The 19,697-nt window shown below is 42.9% G+C and overlaps 1 protein-coding gene across 2 annotated transcripts in view; it reads right to left on the bottom strand.

Annotated features, from left to right (window-relative positions):
• CAMK4 (calcium/calmodulin dependent protein kinase IV) overlaps window positions 1–9,850 on the bottom strand; it is a 356,965-nt gene extending 347,115 nt beyond the window's left edge. For both annotated transcript variants that reach the window (XM_040421616.1, XM_040421617.1), the window contains exon 1: window positions 9,654–9,850. In XM_040421616.1, the coding sequence (XP_040277550.1) occupies window positions 9,654–9,823 (170 nt within the window). In that variant the 5' untranslated portion in view covers window positions 9,824–9,850. The remainder of the gene's footprint in view (window positions 1–9,653) is intronic.
• Window positions 9,851–19,697: the final 9,847 nt, after the last annotated feature.

Genomic DNA, 19,697 nt, shown 5'->3' with positions numbered 1-19,697 from the left:
ACACTCCCCTCTAAGAATTCAACCCTAAGAGAATGATTTTTAGAATCCTTGACTGCTCATGCAGTGATATAGTATATACTTGGAAAGTACACACATAGCTATTAATGCTACATATCTAAGATCTACAGCCACGCTCCTCTCTCTTTCTTCAAACCCTACTCTAGGTCTCTGGGCTGAATGTTAAGGAGGTAGAATATATATCAAAACTATTATTATAGACAATCATTTTATTATATTACTCAGAAACACAATTCTACTTGCTGGGTTACATATTATACTCTATGTCATGAGTAGTCTTTTTTCTTCAAGACATTGCTTAATGCTAGATGAATGCAAAACAGAATAACAGTTCCACTTATAGCGAAACACGGGAGCCATGAAAACCTTGGTTGCATCGACCCTGTCCCCCTCCAAATACGTTGTTGCATTTAAAATGGATACGCAGAGTTCGGTTTTAAACCAAGGTCAGCATGAGTTACACATCCAGATCTCCAAAAGAATGTGATGACCAGGATATATGATCCTTTGGTCTCTGCTTTGAAAACACTGAGGCCAAAATAACTGGCAAATCAATAATTACAATGGAAAACGAACATTTGAACTGTCTGTATCACTAGCGTTACTACACATTTTAGGCTGGGTTCACATATGTGATTTGAACTCCGGCAGTCTGTTCCGGCAGAGGTTCACTGTACCCTGCATACCGGGATACCACCGTGCACTGCCGGATCCCCATTCACTGTAATGGGATCCAGAAGGGATCCAGCCGCTTTCTGGCATATATGCCAGCTTTCAGCCAAACAAAAAATTCTGCCTGTAGTATTTTCTGTCTGGCCAAAAGCTGGCATATATGCCATACTATACCTTTCTCATCCTTGAGGTTCAAGGGCGGGTTCACATCAGCATTACGAATTCCGTCACTGTTTTCCGTTATAACATAGTTATAATGGAAAATAAGGGAATGTGTAAGACGGAATTCAAAACGGAAACCTTTAGAGGCATTCTGTTTTGATCCATCATAATAGAGGTCTATGGGCACCATAACAGATCCATCTGGTTTCCGTTATGTCGACACAACTTTCTTTTCCGCCCTGGATAATGGAATTCGTACCGCTGATGTCAACCCTCCCTAAAAGTTGTAACCCACTACCCCTATTCCTTGCAGAAAGGTAGACTTGCATGCCCTGTTACTCTCATTATAGAAAACGGGCAAGTGACTGTGCTCTAGACATCCTATGTCAGCCAATCATTCAACCAACAGCCTCCAGAAACCTAACTTTTTATTAACATGCATGGTCAACTCAACAACAACTGCATACGATTGTAACATAGTTGGGCTGATCACCGCTTCTATACCCTTCTATTATATAGAAAAAGATAAGATCAGACAGACAAAATCTAATCTGTCCAATCATCGGGAGACAGTCTGGCAGCCCTCACAGACATTAGATTGCCAGTAGGACCCCATCTAAATTACCCAAAAGAAATTCAATATCTTCAGCTATCTTCAGGAAGTATAATCCAACCACCCATAGTTACTGGCAAATACGATCTTCAGATCTGAAGGATGATAGCTTCTTTTATCAACAACTGAAATCAAACAGAAACCAGAATGCTTACTGTACAAACCTATTCTAAGTAAAACCTGATTCTTATCAACCAAGTAGCAAACAGTCCTGTGCAACCACCCAACTCCTGACCAAATAATCCTCCCATATACACAGGATTACAGAACAAGCTCAAATAGCGTATCCACAACATTGTAATGACTGAGTGATGCCGTTTACTAAGGCAATAAGCAATAGTAGGATTTATGTTAATACACTGATGAAGAATGCAGATATAATCTGGTTACTGTTAGTCCAAGTCTTAAGGTATTTACACACTACAACTTACTGACGCTCTCATGTACATCTGAACTGACCTTTATCACGTTCCTCTTGTACAGTTGGTTATACTCACTGCAGTCAGTCTCAGATCAATGGAGGCAACTTTAGTGGTATATCATCTTCACCTTATATATGAAAACATAGTGCACATAGTTATACTTAACGTACATAAGTGCACTCAAATGCTGTTTGTAGCATCAACATGCATAAAACATCTGGGCAAACTGTAATGCTCTTAATGTTTTAAGCTACGGCTAGATGCCATTTTTTGCTGGATGTCCTTATGTTTGGTGGCTCTTGCAGCTCTAATGTGTCTGTGAAGTTCCATAGTATTTCACTTGTTTGTGAGTATTCATTTACACCACTTTTGGAGCACACAATTACTATACACATTTGTTCTTACGATGAACTGTATGGGAAATCATCTTCCACTGCATGTCAGTCAAGTTGCAAATATATGCCATCGACTTTCATTGTAAAAAAAATATATACCGTACTTTAATGCATACTTTGTCATGTTGACTACTGACTACACTTTTCAATACTGTTAAACAGTATCCACATATTAATACTAGAAATGAATATCAAAAGGCCACTCATTTGTCATGTATTTGTCCCACAGAAATGTATGGCTATGTCTCAGCACAATAGGCACGAACACACAGACAGTGAACCCTAAGTGGAACCAAGCCCGCTTTACCTACCTACTTGCAGTGCAAGCCCTAGGCAGCAAGTCCGTAACTGGTAGACGTTCCCTACTCTTCTAGGTGCAGGACTGACACACACACACACACACACAGAAGAAACTATACAAAGATGCAGTCATACAGGAATGGGTCGTAACCAGGTGGACAATGCAGTACCAAATCAGACGGCAGAGAGTAGTCAGAATAGCCAAGCCGAAGTCAGAACCAGACGGTGCCAAATCACGAGAAAGAAAGTGGGCAAAGGCAAGCTGAGGTCAATCCAATAAGCAATCCAAGCGCACACAGAACAGAACTGGGAGCCAAGCTAGGGAGTGAAAACCTATCACTGGCATTGGTATCTGGCCAGGAAGGGGTTTAAATAGATCACCGAGTTCCAGGATAAGAACCTGATAGGTCATGACTCAGCGCTCCATTAGGCTACATTCACATGACCATATAAATGGATCCGCATCAGTTCCGCAATTTTGCAGAACGGGTGCGGACCCATTTATTTCAATGGGGCCACAAAAGATGTGGACAGCACACTGCAAAAATTGTAGTTCCGTTCCACGGCCCCACAAACAATATAGAGCAGGTCCTATTCTTGTCCACAAACGCTAGGGCCTGGACAGGTAAATTTGTGACACTATGTCATTGAATACATTGGGATACTTTTTCTTTGATAATTATTTTATTATTTAAAAAGCATTAATTTCAGTACGCTATCCATGTGATAAGGGTATACATACATAATATAAAACAAAATAAGTACAATAAGCAAAGACTAACAGTGAGACTTGAACAGAGGGGTAGATGACCCTGCCTATGAGGACTTACAATCTACAAGGGAAGTGGGAAGGAAACTGTAGATGAGGGAAAAAGTTGCTCTAAAGACTGTGGAGTGACAGCAAGGTTTATTCTAGGTTGTAGGCCTTCCTGTAGACGTGGGTTTTCAGGTTGCTTTTTAAGGTTTGGATGTTAGGGAGAGTCTCATGTCCTGAGTTAATCAATAACAGAGTATGGCGGATGTACGTGAGAAATCCTGTAAACCATTATGTGAGCAGCACAAAAGATTGAAAATGTCCTATTCTTGTCCGCAAATGTGAACCATGGACCCACTGAAGTCATTGAGTACACAAGAAAAAACGGACACATTTTGCGGACTTCAAAATACATACGTTCATGTGAATGCCTCCTAGGGGTCCCAGGACAGATGCTTGAGGGACACTGACAGAGGGGGCAGGACAAGGAGGTGTGAGTGGGAGACACTGAATGTTCAGTTGTTGAGGTATGAGGAAATCCAAGACAGGGAAATACATGATGTCAAGGGATGAGAGAGTTTGTTACAGCAAGGATCGGTGAATAACTTTTAGCTCGAGCAGCTAGCAGAACATTAGTGACTTTGGTTGTGGTGCCTTCAGTGGGATGATGATGCTAATTAAACACATCCTTCCAATGTAGCCCATAAAGTTGATGTGAATAAAGTCTTAAGGTGGCATTTGTCAGCTATTGAATGTGTACCGCAACTTAAGTTAAGTACAATCTGACATTATCACACATCATTCAAATATTGTGGAAGACAAAAGAAAGCAATGCAGTTACATAACCGTACCCTAAAACACTGACTTATTTGATGAGAAAAAAAATGCACTTAAGTTGCTCAAATGTTACACCATACAAATTCAATGTTGTTTTTCACCCCCTAGGATCTAAACTGACCAAAGACACAGATGGGTCCTTGTCCTGCTTCACATATCATATAATTACACCCTAAGGATATACGATAAATAAAAGTTAATAATTTTGCAAATATTATTCTTTTATTTTCTACTGCATGATCATTTATCAAATTTATTCCCTAAACACTTTGATTTGCATAACTTCAAAGCAGAAAAATAAATTTGATTAAAAAGAAATAAGACGGTAATTAATCTGATGAATTCAGTGCTTCTCACCGTAGTATAGTAATGTATTTTACATCTGGAAACAGGACCAAATCATTTGGTGCGAAGCAGAGGTCCTTCCCCCCCACACGTGGCCGAGTCAAGCATGCATGTGTATGGTAAGTGGGATGGCAGAAGCAATAGCTGTCAGCCAAACATTTACATCTAGCGTGCATGACCACCATAGGTTTACTGTTATGTATGCATTCTGGCAGACTGTTTAAAATATTATGGGTTAATTAACTTAAAGGGGGTGACTCATGTCCCCAATCTCTTTACATGTGTCTTATTAGTGCATATGAACAGGCAGCGATTGGCTGCAGCAGTCACGTGCCACCTGAACATCACAGTTGCTGTCTTGTATGAAGAAAAAGTGGAGAACCGGAACGGTGGCACAGAGAACTGAAGTGGAGAAACAGGCAAGTATAGGATTTTTTTTATTTATTATTATTTGTTATTTCGTGGAGTGGGTGGATTTTACAATAACTTGGACAAGCCCTTTGATTTTGTGCACAATTCCTTGTAAGGCACTGCTCACATATGCAACCCTAAAGGCATCCATAGAGCCCCATTCACCCAGTGTATGTTATAGTGTATTTTTGGCATATAGTATGCTTCAAGTAGCTTTTTTGCTTTTTGGAAAAGAGTAGTAGACCAAATGTAATTTGTTTTTATTTATAACAATGGCAGCCTATTGGCAATATATGCCACTGTATGCCTATAGTTTTCCATCCTCCAAACGCACACCTCTAAAGGCTAAAGAGCAATGTGAACAAAGCCTAATTATGCTAAAACCTAAAGACAGTCTATTGGCTGTGAAGGCCAACATCCAAAATCGGAGACAAACTGAATGAGAACTATGATGGGTGGAAAATGTGTTGCTTCTGCAACTTTTGAAGAGCAGGGATCCTCTGGGTCCCTAGCAGGGAAAAAATACAAATGCTGGACTGCCTAGAAGAGAATATACAGTATATACAACGATAACAATCACATTAGAAAGAGAAAAATATAAACTAGGACAACTAGAGGTAGCACACTGTTATAAATGTAATAAATGGTCACAAAGTTGATATAGTCCAGGGTCTTGATATAGTCCAGGAAAGTCACTGGTAGACCACCCATGAGGACAGGAGGAACTAGCTTGAGCAGGTACTGTACATAGCAATGAATGAGATGTAGGTTGCAAGAACCAGAACCAATGTCTTGGGGAGAAATTGTGCCAGTCGATAACATGGTAGGGGATGGTGTATGAATTGTGGAGACCACATTGAGGGATAAATTTAAGTCAGGGAGCTAGAAAATCATACAACAAAATGATACAGCCAGAATGGAGAGCAGCAATCAGGAAGGTGTTATGTGGTTCTGAGAACAGCCAAGCAAGTGTACATCTTGGGAGTTGTAGTTTTAGCACAGCTGAAGTGCTGGAGGTTAGCCATCACAGCACATAGGCCGTGTAACGTCACATTCATCAGTCACATGGCCTAGGCGCAGCTCAGCCCCATTGACGTGAATGGGGTTGAGCTGTGATACCAAGCACAGCCGCTATCAAATGGACAACAGCTGATCGGCAGGGGTCCAGGGTGTCTGACCCCCACTGATCAAATACTGATGAGCTATCCAGAGGATCGGTCATCAATTCAAGAATCTTGGAAAACCGTTTTAAGACTTCACCAAGCAACGTGCCACAGATCATTGACATGAGGGACAATATGAGGTCAACACCTGAAATTTCAGCATTTGAGTGGAGTACAGGTACTTATACACAGCTGTATTTCAGGTGAAATTTAACAAACAATTGTTTCAACCTATCGATGACAGACCAGAAAAATAATGTTCCAGACAGATCCTTCATCTTCTGCCTTGTGTCAATGAATATGCATGGCCAGTTTGGACGACTGTAACTGCTAGTATGGACTAACATGTGTATTGTCGTGTCAGCGAAGCGATCGTTCCTCAGATGATCATTCGTTCAACCATCAACCTACATCTATGTCATGTGCATGGTCACCTTTATAACACTTTAGAGTGTGTTACTTAACATAAGGGTCAAAATTGCGGATCTGCAAACCACGGATACCGGCTGTGTGCATTCTGAGGACCGCACTTGGCCGGCCCTATGATAGAATGCCTATTCTTGTCCGTGATTGCTGACAAGAATAGGACATGCTCTATCTTTTTTGCGGGGTCGCGGAGCTGAACTACAGATGCGGACAGCACACCGTGTGCTGTCCACATCTTTTGCAGCCCCATTAAAATGAATAGGTCCACACCCATTCCGCAAAATTGTGGAACGGATGAGAAACCAGAAATCTGGACGTTGGAAAGGACCCTTAAGTTGTTCCAGAACATGGTATTTCATAAAATAGGTTTAACAATGTGGCATAGGAAGCAGCTTGGGAAAGTGCTTGAAGGACGAGTAGTTTCAGGGGGCCACCAGCTCCACAGCCCCTGTAAAAACACGACACCGCAGTGGATCCCCACCTAAATCCATCAAGCTGAGTGGTGGAGCATTTTGCATTGAGTGATGTCAGTCCCCAGACAGCTTCAAACCAACCCGATTCTAAGTTGTAAATTGTCATGATGCTTTTTACATTTCTTTTATTGTTGTTTGTTGTAAACCTGTTTCATAAATCTGCAGCCTTTAATAGGAAGACAAAAGGGCAGAGTTGGGAGAAAGTGGCTGCTTTTTTCAGTTATTTTTATAGCCTTTTCCTGCTCCCTATGACAAACTCCTTTCTGAAATATGTTATTCGTGCCCTGAATCCATAAACACTTTCATATTGTCTGACATTATATTAATAACCTTTTGTATGCTGCATCTAGGATATGGATTAAATTCATGTCATTTCTACAATAGTACATCATGTTTTGTGACAGCTTTCATTCAAGAGGACCAGTCCCCTCTCCTGACATGTCAGTTTTAGTAACTACTTGCATTCCCCATGTCATAACAAATTCTGGAGCATCTATTCTTACGACTCTGTGCTGTGCCATTCCTGTATTATTCCTGCTAGAAGTTTACAAATAAACTGCCAGCAGTCTGCAGTAAAGGTCCAGCTGAGTGTTACCAGTAGCTGGTGGGTCTGATTTTGTCCAACCAGTGCTGCTAGTGTCAGACTGTGCAGGGACACCCCCTCCTCCGCCTTCCAGGTAACACCCATCTGTACCTTTACTACAAGCTGCTGACAATTCATTCATAACTTCTAGTACGAATAATAAGGAAATGGCACAACATAGAGTCATAAGACTAGATTCTCCAGAATTATTAGGCTACTTTCACACTGGTGTTTTGGTTTCCGTTTGTCAGATCCGTTCAGGGCTCTCACAAGCGGTCCAAAATGGATCAGTTTTGCCCTAATGCATTCTGAATGGAAAAGGATCGGCTCAGAATGCATCAGTTTGCCTCTGTTCCGCCTCCATTGCGCTCTGGAGGCGGACACCAAAACGCTGCTTGCCTCCGCCTGACGATGCGGAAGCAAACGGATCCATCCTGACACACAATGTAAGTCAATGAGGACGGATCCGTTTTCACTGACGCAATATGGCTATGTAACAGATAATACAAACGGATCCGTTCTGAACGGATGCGTGCGGTTGTATTATCTCAACGGAAGCGTTTGTGCAGATCCATGATCCATGACGGATCCGCACCAAACGCGAGTGTGAAAGCAGCCTTACATGGGGAATGCATGTAGTGACTACAACAGGCACATTAGGAGAGGTGACAGGTCCTCTGAAAAAGAGGGGGGTGACTTGTGGGGGTTGTAAATGATTGCAATTATGCATCCTCAGCTCCAGCTAATATATTACGTATGTATCCTACTTACCCAGTTCAAGTCAAAGTGTCACTTCTTAAACATTTGCTGCAGATACTGTCATTTTCTGTGGCACTGCAACCTAAATGACACTTTTGATACATGACCCCTTTATGTTCAATATCATTTATTTACAATAATAAAAATAAATCATATTTATATCTAATAATTTCTTCAGTAGGTAACAAAAGACGTTAACATACATAGACGTATTGACCTGCTGATGTCACAACCTCATTTAGGGCTCATGCATATAGTTTTGGTCCGAATCCAATCCACGTTTTTTGTGGATCGGAGGCGGACCCATTCATCTCAATGGGGCCGAAAAAGATGCAGGTGTGTGCTGTCTGCATCCGTTTGTTTTGCATGAAGTCTGTTCTGTTGCCGCAAAAAAAAAAATACAATGTCTTATTCTTGTCCATTTTGCGGAACAGGATAGGACATTTCTGCAGAAGTAAAAGAAAACATGGTGGCAAGCACTGGGTGCGGATCTGCAAATTGCGGACCGCAAAAACAGATAGCGTTGTGCGCAGGAGCCCTGATAGTGTTATTACTGACTGTTTCTATGTATCGATAATATAACAATAGATGCTAAAAATGTAAACATTCTAAAAAAAAAAACAACAAAAAAACGAATTAGAACTCGTTAGAAAACTCTCATTTTCCATTTAGCACTGCAATTTATATCAAACCCATCTCATGAATGAAAGCACCACACACTCTCTCCTCTAGTACAGGATGAACATGATAATAAAACATAATACATTATAATAATAGCATTATCATAAGCCAGTGCACTGTCACAATAGATAAATACAGATAGGTCTAGTTCCATTGTTACAAATCAGGCAAAGTGCATACAGTGACCTCAAGAAGGTGGAGACAACATCTGATCTCCAAAAGGGGGCAACAAGATTAATCCTTTGCATCCACCTGCTGTGCAACAAGATGCAATCACAGCCTACATGGAAGAAATCCCACCTAGTGGAGAACTACACAGCACATATCTCCATGTCTGTTGTGTGACAGCAGCTCCTGGGCACAACCTTGACTTCTACCCTGAGATGTGGTGTGAATAAGAATGCATGGTGTCTCCAAAGACTTCTGGAAGAATGAGATGCTATGATTACACTCAGCACTGCTACCAGCTCCAGCCCCTGCTATCCACACAACATCTCCTCTCATGGTTCCTGCCCATTCATGGGAACATCTAGGTAGAGATACTGAATGATCATAACTGGAACTTCCATGGAGGGATGAGATGCAAGGAGAGGACCACTGTTGCATCCATCCACCAGACATGATATGTGCTCTACTTACCGTCCCAGCTCGGACTCCAGCTCGTAGTAATGGGCCAAGGTGTCCTTATTGGAGCCATCGATCCAGTAATCCGGTGCAGTGCTGCCAGACCTGGAGGAAGAGGAGGAGGAGGTAGAGGAGGATGCTGAGGAAGACGAAGAGGACGAGGAGGGGAGAGTGACTTTCAGCATCTCGGGGAGGTAGAGGAGGACAGGGCTGCCAGGAGGGGGAATGAGACACAGGCACTCAGCTCAGCTCCTCAATCAATAGAGCACAGATCCCAGCCAATGGGGCAGCAGCAGAAGAAGGAGGCAGGGTCTGTGTGTGCCCGGGATAAGGGACCATGCCAGCCTGTGCCCTCAGTCACTGGCAGTGTGTGTGCAGATAACACAGGTATTTATAGGCACACTTGGAGTTTGTTTAGTGCATTTGCTGCCATCACTGTCTAAATGGATGGAAATGTTCTTCTCTATATATTTCAGACAAAGAAGGATCACAGAAGGGAAAGAGGAGGGTACAATATCTACAACAGTTTAGTTCATTCATTAAAATGTATCAAGAAACATACAGGAGGGAGACATAAGCCATGAAGGAGACAGCAAGAACACTGTGCCTCAGCTGAGCCGCCCATGACAGGGTTAACCTGAAGAATAGGGAGGGAAGGAAGCAAATCACTGCTCCTAGGACTGTGCTCCCTGTGATTACTATCCCTCCATTGAGCTGTCCCCAGGGAGGTGTCAGAGATACAACTGGCAATGCCTCAGCTGCTCTGCCCCCTCCATTGATCTGTCCCTGGGTGGTGCTCTCCGAAATCTCTGATCTTTAATTCGCCTGTGTCTCATGTATTGCTCTGAGAAAGTGACTGATGAGGGGTAAGAGAGCATAGTATGTGATTGCAGCTATATATTGTGCACAAGGGCATATGGACGTGATGCCCAGCCAAATGCACCTGCACAGATGCCGAGTATTTCGGAGCAGGGCACCTCCTACATTAACCAGCCCTTAGGAAAGCTCCAATGCACTCCCTCCACGTCAGCAGCATACATTATACTAACTGGAGGGATCCTCAACCAGTTGGCAGGGATGAGGCTGCCCTGCCCTGGTTTCCAAGGGGATGCTCAATGTGCAAAGAGACGCTGGCTTCAGAAAGATCGAATGTGGAGGCTGAATCAGGGCGATCGCACGAAATGCGGTTACTATAAAGTACCCACTATCAGGGGGCGGCCACCATTGGCATCCTGATAATGAAGGAATTAAGAATGGGGCTAGTTCAGGTCAGGCATGACGGCTTTCTACAGTGTAATTACCAGTATTAAACCGTACTATAATATAAGAAATATCGATTTATGCTGTTTAGTAGTGATTAGTGATGAGCTATATTCTAATTTGCGATATTTCACGAATATTTTGTAGAATATTCGTCATATATTCGCGAATTCGAGATTATTTTATTGAATGCGATAAATCGGCAATGTAAAAATCGCGTAATGCGAATTCATAACGCGAAATACAGGCGTGGGTTACTTTGGCTACATTTTTCAAGCTGGTATAAGTTTCCTGAGACTGGAGACAATGGTTGGCATGGCAGAACATTAGAATAGCTTTATATGCAGATAGAGTCAAGTGCTCCAATATATTCGCGATTGCGCTAATCGGCAGTGATTAGAATATTTTTTCGCACTGCGTGCAACTTCACATTTTAGCAGATCTGACTACAGATTACTGATTGGTGCACTAAGTATTGTTGTGAACTTGACATTGCTTCCTTCTCATTGGCCCACAAGCAGGAAGCAGAGAGTAATCATGTGTTCAGATGGAAAAAAATGCTGAATATTCGATATATAACGAATACATAGCACTATATTCTAAATATCTGTGAATTCTCGAAGTGGCGATATTTGCAATAAAAATTCCTTATTCGAATATTCGTGCTCAACACTAGTAGTGATGAGAGAATTGTACAAATCAGTTCACTTATCTCTACCAGGGGCGGATTGGCCATAGACCTTACAGGGAAGTCTCCCGGTGGGCTGATGCCCAGGGGGCCACCTGAGCCCACCTCACGGCCGGCCAGTGGAAGCTTTTGGGGATGTATTTTGTGATGGACTGTGGTATTTGGCTCTCTTGGGGTGGTATAATGTGCCACAATATGGTATTGCTGGCCCTGCCTTCCATTAATTTGGACTCCACTACAAAACTGGGCCACTTTTAGTATTTTTTCCAGGGCCACTTTAAATTCCCAGTCCGCCCCTGATCTCTACTGTTCAAAAACTATAATGCTGGAGAACTTGATAAATAGCAGAACGGTGTCTCAGTGGTTATCACTGGGGTCCTGAGCGCAAATCTGCCCAAGGACAACATCTGCATGGAGTTTGTATGTTCTACCCGTGTTTGCGATTTAGACGCTGGTCTTAATCTCTCTGCGCTGCCGGCGGATGCGCCAAAGTTATGTTGAGGTGCGGCCTGTACATAAATTTGGCGATTGCTACCACTGGCTGTGCGACCTGATTTAATCTACATCAGTTCCCTTGCTGGTGTAGTTTAACCCCTTCGCTAGCGCTGGAACGATGTGTAAACATGGCGCCTGCTAGCACGTGCAGCGGGTGCCATGGCAGGCAGATCTCTGCTGTTTCAAATAGCAGAGACCTGCGGCTAATTACCGTGACCGGCAATAATGCAGATCACTGTAATAATTTTTTTTAGATGCTGTGACCAATTCAGCTATCGCACTTGCGCTGAACACTTTCAGCCTCGCTGATGAGGCTGTAAGTGTTCATGCTGCAATTCTTATTTTGGCCACCAGATGGCAGGCCAGGATAAGAAATTTGCAAAATTGAGTTTAAATGACATTTAAAAAATCCCTGATAGACCAAAATTAAAAATTAAAAAATATGAGGCACAAAATCATTAAAAAAAAAGTTTTCAAATGTAAAAGAAATATAAAAAATTAAAAAATATAAAAATTCTAATCACTCCCTTTTCCGTATAATTAAAAGATAAATACCTAAATAACAATAAATATAAACATCATGGGTATCGCCACAACCAAAAACGCCCATACTATTAAAATAGAAAAATAAATCCAATATGGCGAATGGCATAATGGAAAAAAGGTTTAAAATGGCCGATTTGCCATTTTCTCATTGCTTCTTCTACCCAAAAAAATGTAATAAAATGTGATCAAAAAGTCATCCGCACTCCAAAATGGTATCAATAAAAACTACAGATTGTTCCGCCAAAAATGAGCCCCTAAACAGCTCAGTAGATTTAAGTATAAAAAAGTTATGGGGGTCAGAATATGGTGATGTAAAAAAAAATTTATTGTCAAAGTTTAATTTTATTTTTACACTATTTAGACATAAAAAAACCTATACATATGGGGTATTGTTGCAATAGTACTGACCCAGAGAATAAAGGACATTGGTCAGTTTTGCCACAAACAAGACGCAGTGGGAACAAAACCCGTAAAACGGTGGAGGAATTAAGTTTTTTTTCCAATTCTACCCCATTTGGAATTTTTTTACCGCTTCCCACTACATTTTATGGCACAATTAATGGTGGCATTAGAAAGTACAACTTGTCCCACAAATAATAAGTCCCCATACAGCTATGTGACAGGAAATATATAAAAGTTATGGCTCAAGGAAAATAGGGAAGAAGAAGAAAAATAAAAACGCAAAAACGAAAAAACCTCCTGTATCCTAAGGGTTAAGGTAATTTTCCACGCCAAAAACTGGCGTAGAAAATGAATGTGACAGGCAGGTACCATCTACTACATTATCTGAACTCACTGTGTTATCTGTGGTGTTACTTAAAACTTGGGGGGAGATTTATCAAACTGGTCTATAGTAGAGCTGGCTTAGTTGCCCATAGCAACCAATCAGATTCCACCTTTAATTTTTCACAGCTCCTTTGGAAAATGAAAGGTGGAATCTGATTGGTTGCTATGGGCAACTAAGCCAGTTTGACTTTACACCAGTTTGATAAATCTCCCCCTTGGTGTTTACTTAAAACTGCAAGTGACATCTACTATATTATTTGTACTCAGAGAGATATCATTGTGCTATTTATGGTGTCACATAGGACTGCAGGTACCATCTACTTCATTATCTGTATTCAGAGATGTATCACTGTGTTATCTTTGGTGTTACATAGGACTCTTGGTGACATCTACATTATCTCATCTAGAAATATATAGTATACACAGCAGTGTACTGACATGTGAGATACAAGGTGTAATTTTTACGTAGTACCGCACATATCAGTACACTGCTATATATACTATATATACACACTGCATCTATTATGACTCTGACCACATGACCATCAGCAACATGTAACCGGTGACGTCATACCTTCTGTTACCCACTGCATTCTAGCTTCTACCGAGTATTGTACCACAGTGTGTTGTGGTAATGTGTATGGAAAAGTCTTGGAAGGGGTATATATCTCACCCAGGTTCCTCAACTGGGTGAGGTAAGTAAAATCCAGAAAAGCTAAAGTGGTTTTAGCAAGGTGTAGGTTGCTGACAGTTTTATTTAAAGTTCAAGGGCTGGATTTTATTTGGACTGGGAAGGTAGGTGTGGTAGTGGGACCTCCCCGGTCCACCCACTTTCCAGGGCAGGTTTTCCCCTAGCCTGAGGGATACCCAGGTGTAGCCAGCTAGGATCGTTAGGGGGAAATAAAAGCACATCCCAGGCTGACAGTCAGAGAGAGTTATGCCTGAAAGAAGTCGAGGAAGCTGGCTAGAGACGCCGGATTCTTTGTGTGTGTGACCTGCGCTCAATAGGCGAGCTAGAAACTAATCTGTATTAGTTAGAGCCCAGACGGGCAGGAGTTTATTTTGTTTGGTTTATGTTTTGTGGTGCTGGAACTTCACTGTACACAGTGAACTATAACTGGCTTGGCCTGTAAATTAACGGAGTGTCATAAAATAAAACATCAATTTGGACTTTAATCCTGTTGTCTGCAAACAAATCTGTCACCGCCGCCCTGCTTGAGAGAGCAACCCCTTACAGTGTGTACACTGTATTTGGAGGTCACATAAAAGGTGCACATATAAGAGGCACTTGTCACGGCTGAGGATGGGGGAAACCCTCAGCCGTGTGCCGAAGGATGGTGGTCGCTGCTTGACCAGGACAAACAGGATTAGGGAGCAGGTCACCTCCTACAGCGTCTCTAACCTGACCCTAACTCCTACCTGCATGGGCCGACCTTGAAGGTAGGAGGACCCATGCGCAGGAACCTCTGAGCCCTAACTTACCCTCCGACCGGTCCCTGGGCTAGGAGTCAGGGTAAGACATCCTGTTGCTTCTGGATACGGAGGAACAGGAGTCTCACTGGCCAAGCTGCAAGCAAGGGGAAACAAATGCAACCTATGGCAATGGCAGGTACTTGCCACAAACATAACAGAGACCTACCACAGACAACCAAGCCTGGAACCCATGTGGATGTACTGCCCACAGACAGCAGGACTCAGCACACAAACACACGGGAACCCAGGACCACTGGTGCAATAAAGAAACATAAAAACAAACACATCTTCCAGACACCAAAGGACATATATATTTGCTTATGACCAGAAGGTTGGCCCCCACTGGCAGTTGGTAAGTAACCAGGAGGATGTCTACAGCCAGCATAGCTGAAACACCCTCTCTGGCTACTGCCTACAACTGAGGCTATATAGGGCCAAGAGGCCACACCCAACAATCAGACACACCCCGTGACTCACACACACTGAAAGGGAGTTAACCCTTCCAAAACCACAGAAGGGAAAACATAACTAAAAGGGGAAGTGTCCAAACAACAAACACACTGTGGCTGTTGCCGCAGGCAACGACATGGGTGGCAAGCGTGTCCTGGAAGTCAGCCCGAAGGCCGAGACACTGCCACCACATGTACATAATACAACCAAACGTTGCCACGGACAGCCACAGTGATGGGAAAATGTCAGTGCACACCAAACATAAACAAAGTGCACACAGACATACAAAAGTGGTACAAACGCGCACACAACTCGAAGGGAACCGCACACATAGCTGTTGTCCGTGGCAACCGCACTTGAGGCTAACAACCTTATGCCTCAAGCTGCGGTTGACACTACAACCCAAAACCGCGGGCAACAGTATGCGGCTCCCAAGAAGTCACAGCCAAAACCGTGGCTGTGACAGCACTATACATAAAGGGGGCACATATAAGAGGCGCTATGCATAAAGGGGGCACATATAAGAGGAACTATACAAAAAAAGGTGCTGTCACGGCCATGGTCATGGCCGTGACTCCTTTACCGCATGCGGTTGCCTATGGTCTGGTTTAGTTGTTCAACCACAGGTGAGGGCCGCTAGTGTGTAGCCTCACTTGTGGTTGCCGTGGGCAACAAGTAGTTGGGTATTGTCGCAGTAGAGCAGCCTGAGCTGGTGCTAGGCAGCTTGCGGCAATGTGCATGCGGTTGCACCTAGCAACCTCTCTGTTAGGTGTGTGTGTGTGTATGTCATGCACTTTGTATGTCTGGTGTGCACTAGGTTTATGTTGGGTGTGCACTGTGACACTTCCCTTCACTGTGGCTGCCCGTGGCAACGTTTGGTATGTGTACATGTGGTGGCAGTGTCTCGGCCTTCTGGCTGACTCCTAGGACATGGTTGCCACCCATGTCGTTGCCTGCGGTAACAGCTACAGTGTGATGTGCATTTGGACACTTCCCCTTTAAGTGATTTCAATCCCTGTTAGTGTTGGAAGGGTTAATTCCCTCTCCTGTGTGTGTCTGTGTGGGTGTGGCCACTTTGGGCTATAAAGCCTCTTTGGAGATCTGAAGCTGAGGGGTTCTTCAGCCATGCTTTTGCTGGAGAAACCCTCCTGTTATTTCCATCTGCCAGTGGGGGCCACCCTTGTTGGTCATAAACAAATTGTCATGTATTGTTTATACACAATGTTATGAGGATGTGCTTGTGTGTCATGTCTATTCTTTGCAGCGTATGGTTTCCTGGTGTCCTGTGTGGTGTGTGTGCTCTGTCGTTTGTGTTTGTGGACAGCAGCACTGATACTTGGGTCCCAGGCCCTGTGTCTGTGGCAGGTGGGTGTTAGTACTTACCTGCCATTGCCATATGCCTGTTTCCGTTTCCCCTGTCTTTATAGTTTGGCCATCTTTAGACTCCTATTTCTCCATGTCCAGGAGGAACAGGTAGTCTACCCAGCTCCTAGTGTAGGGACCGGCGGAGTGCAAGTAGGGACCCGAGGTTCCAGAGCATGAGCCCTCCTACCTTCAAGGTCGGCTCATGTCGCTAGGAGTTAGGGTCAGATTAGGGAGGCAATAGGAGGTGACCTGCTCCCTAGTTCTGTGGTTTTGGCCAAGACGTGACTACCATCCTCTGTCATCGCGCAGCTGAGGGTTTTCCCCATCCTCAGTCGTGACAGGTGCACATATAAGAGGCACTATACATAAAGAGGGCACATATAAGAGGTGCTATGTATAAAGGGGGCACATATAAGAGGCACTATACATAAAGGGGGCACATACAAGAGGCGCTATACATAAAGGGGGGCACATATAAGAGACATTATATATAAAGGTGGCACATATAAGAGGCGCTATACATAAAGGGGAGACATATAAGGGGCACTGTACATAAAGGGGTCACATATGACAGGCGCTATACATAAAGGCCATACTGGAAGCTGTAGTTTCACACCGTACAAGCTTATATAGCGAGTGCTAACGTGACTGCTTAAATGGTATCTGTATTAAACTTTTAAAATCTGTCAATATATATGTACCGCACACGGTTCTGGTGCTGTATTTGACTTATAATCTTGGTTCTGATGCTGTATTCATGCAGTGAACTTGGTTCTGTTGCTGTATTTGACTTATAATCTTGGCTCTGGTGCTGTATTCATGCAGTGAACTTGTATTTTACTTATAGGATTGGTTCTGGTGCTGCATTTATGTAGTTGATTCTGGTGCTGTATTTGACTTACGGATTTAATTGTGTTGCTGTATTTACATAGTGAGATTGGTTCTGATGGTGTTTTTGTCTTATAGGTGCGGTTCTCGTGCTGTATGTATGTAGTGGTCTTGGTTCTTGCTCTGTATTTGTGTGTTAAACATGCATCTGATGCTATACTTTCATCTAATACTATAAATTCACATCTGAGTTCGGGATACTGTCACAGATTTTGTCAAAAAGACCAGAAAAAAAAAGTCCTGCATGCAAGACTTTTTGGTCCAGTAAAGAAGCAGCATCCTGAGCAGACCCCATTATAGTCAATTGAGTCTCTTCAGCTTAGGAGCTAGTAAATCTGGTCCCTCTAATGTAACATAGTAACATAGTACATAAGGCCGAAAAAAGACATTTGTCCATCCAGTTCGGCCTGTTATCCTGCAAGTTGATCCAGAGGAAGGCAAAAAAAACCTGTGAGGTAAAAGCCAATTTTCCTCACTTTAGGGGAATAAAAAATTCCTTCCCAACTCCAATCAGGCAATCAGAATAACTCCCTGGATCAACGACCCCTCTCTAGTAGCTATAGCCTGTAATATTATTACGCTCTAGAAACACATCCAGGCCCCTCTTGAATTCCTTTATTGTACTCACCATCACCACCTCCTCAGGCAGAGAGTTCCATAGTCTCACTGCTCTTACCGTAAAGAATCCTTTTCTATGTTTGTGTGCAAACCTTCTTTCCTCGAAACGCAGAGGATGTCCCCTCATCACAGTCACAGTCCTGGGGATAAATAGATGATGGGATAGATCTCTGTACTGACCCCTGATATATTTATACATAGTAATTAGATCTCCCCTCAGTCGTCTTTTTTCTAATGTGAATAACCCTAATTTTGATAATCTTTCAGGGTACTGTAGTTGCCCCATTCCAGTTATTACTTTAGTTGCCCTCCTCTGGATATTCTCCAGCTCTGCTATGTCTGCCTTGTTCACTGGAGCCCAGAACTGTACACAATACTCCATGTGTGGTCTGACTAATGATTTGTAAAGTAGTAGGAATATGTTCTCATCACGGGCATCTATGCCCCTTTTGATGCAACCCATTATCTTATTGGCCTTGGCAGCAGCTGCCTGACACTGTTTTTTGCAGCTTAGTTTGCTGTTTATTAAAATTCCTAGATCCTTTTCCATGTCAGTGTTACCGAGTGTTTTACCATTTAGTATGTACGGGTGACTTGCATTATTTCTTCCCATGTGCATAACTTTACATTTGTCAGTGTTAAACCTCATCTGCCACTTATCTGCCCAAGCCTCCAATCTATCCAGATCCCTCTGTAGTAGTATACTGTCCTCATCAGTGTAAATTACTTTACACAGTTTAGTGTCATCTGCGAAAATTGATACTGAATTGAAGAGAATAGGGCCCAATACTGACCCCTGAGGTACTCCACTAGTGACAGTGACCCAATCTGAGTATGTACCGTTAATAACCACCCTCTGTTTTCTATCATAGAGCCACTTACTTACCCACATACAGACGTTTTCTCCCAGTCCGAGCATTCTCATTTTATATACTAACCTTTTATGTGGTACAGTGTCAAATGCTTTGGAGAAGTCCAGATATACGACATCCATTGATTCGCCGCTGTCAAGTCTAGAACTTACCTCCTCATAGAAACTGATTAAATTAGTTTGACATGACCGATCCCTCACAAAGCCATGCTGATATGGCGTTATTTGCTTATTTCCGTTAAGATGCTCTAAGATAGCATCTCTCAGAAAACCTTCAAACAGTTTACCCACAACAGATGTTAAACTTACCGGCCTATAGTTTCCAGGCTCTGTTTTTGGACCCTTTTTGAACATCGGCACCACATTTGCCATGCGCCAATCCTGTGGGACATTCCCTGTCAGTATAGAGTCCGCAAATATCAGAAATAAGGGTCTGGCTATGACATTACTTAATTCCCTTAGGATACGGGGGTGTATGCCATCCGGTCCTGGCGATTTGTCTATTTTGATCTTTTTAAGTCGCTGTTGTACTTCTTCCTGGGTCAGACAGGACACTTTTAATGGCGAATTTATTTCAACATTCAGCATTTCATCTGACAGTTTATATTCCTCAGTGAAT

This window comes from Bufo bufo, chromosome 2 (genome assembly GCF_905171765.1).
Source record: "Bufo bufo chromosome 2, aBufBuf1.1, whole genome shotgun sequence".
Lineage (NCBI taxonomy): Eukaryota > Metazoa > Chordata > Amphibia > Anura > Bufonidae > Bufo > Bufo bufo.
This window is presented reverse-complemented; position numbering and strand designations above follow the sequence as displayed.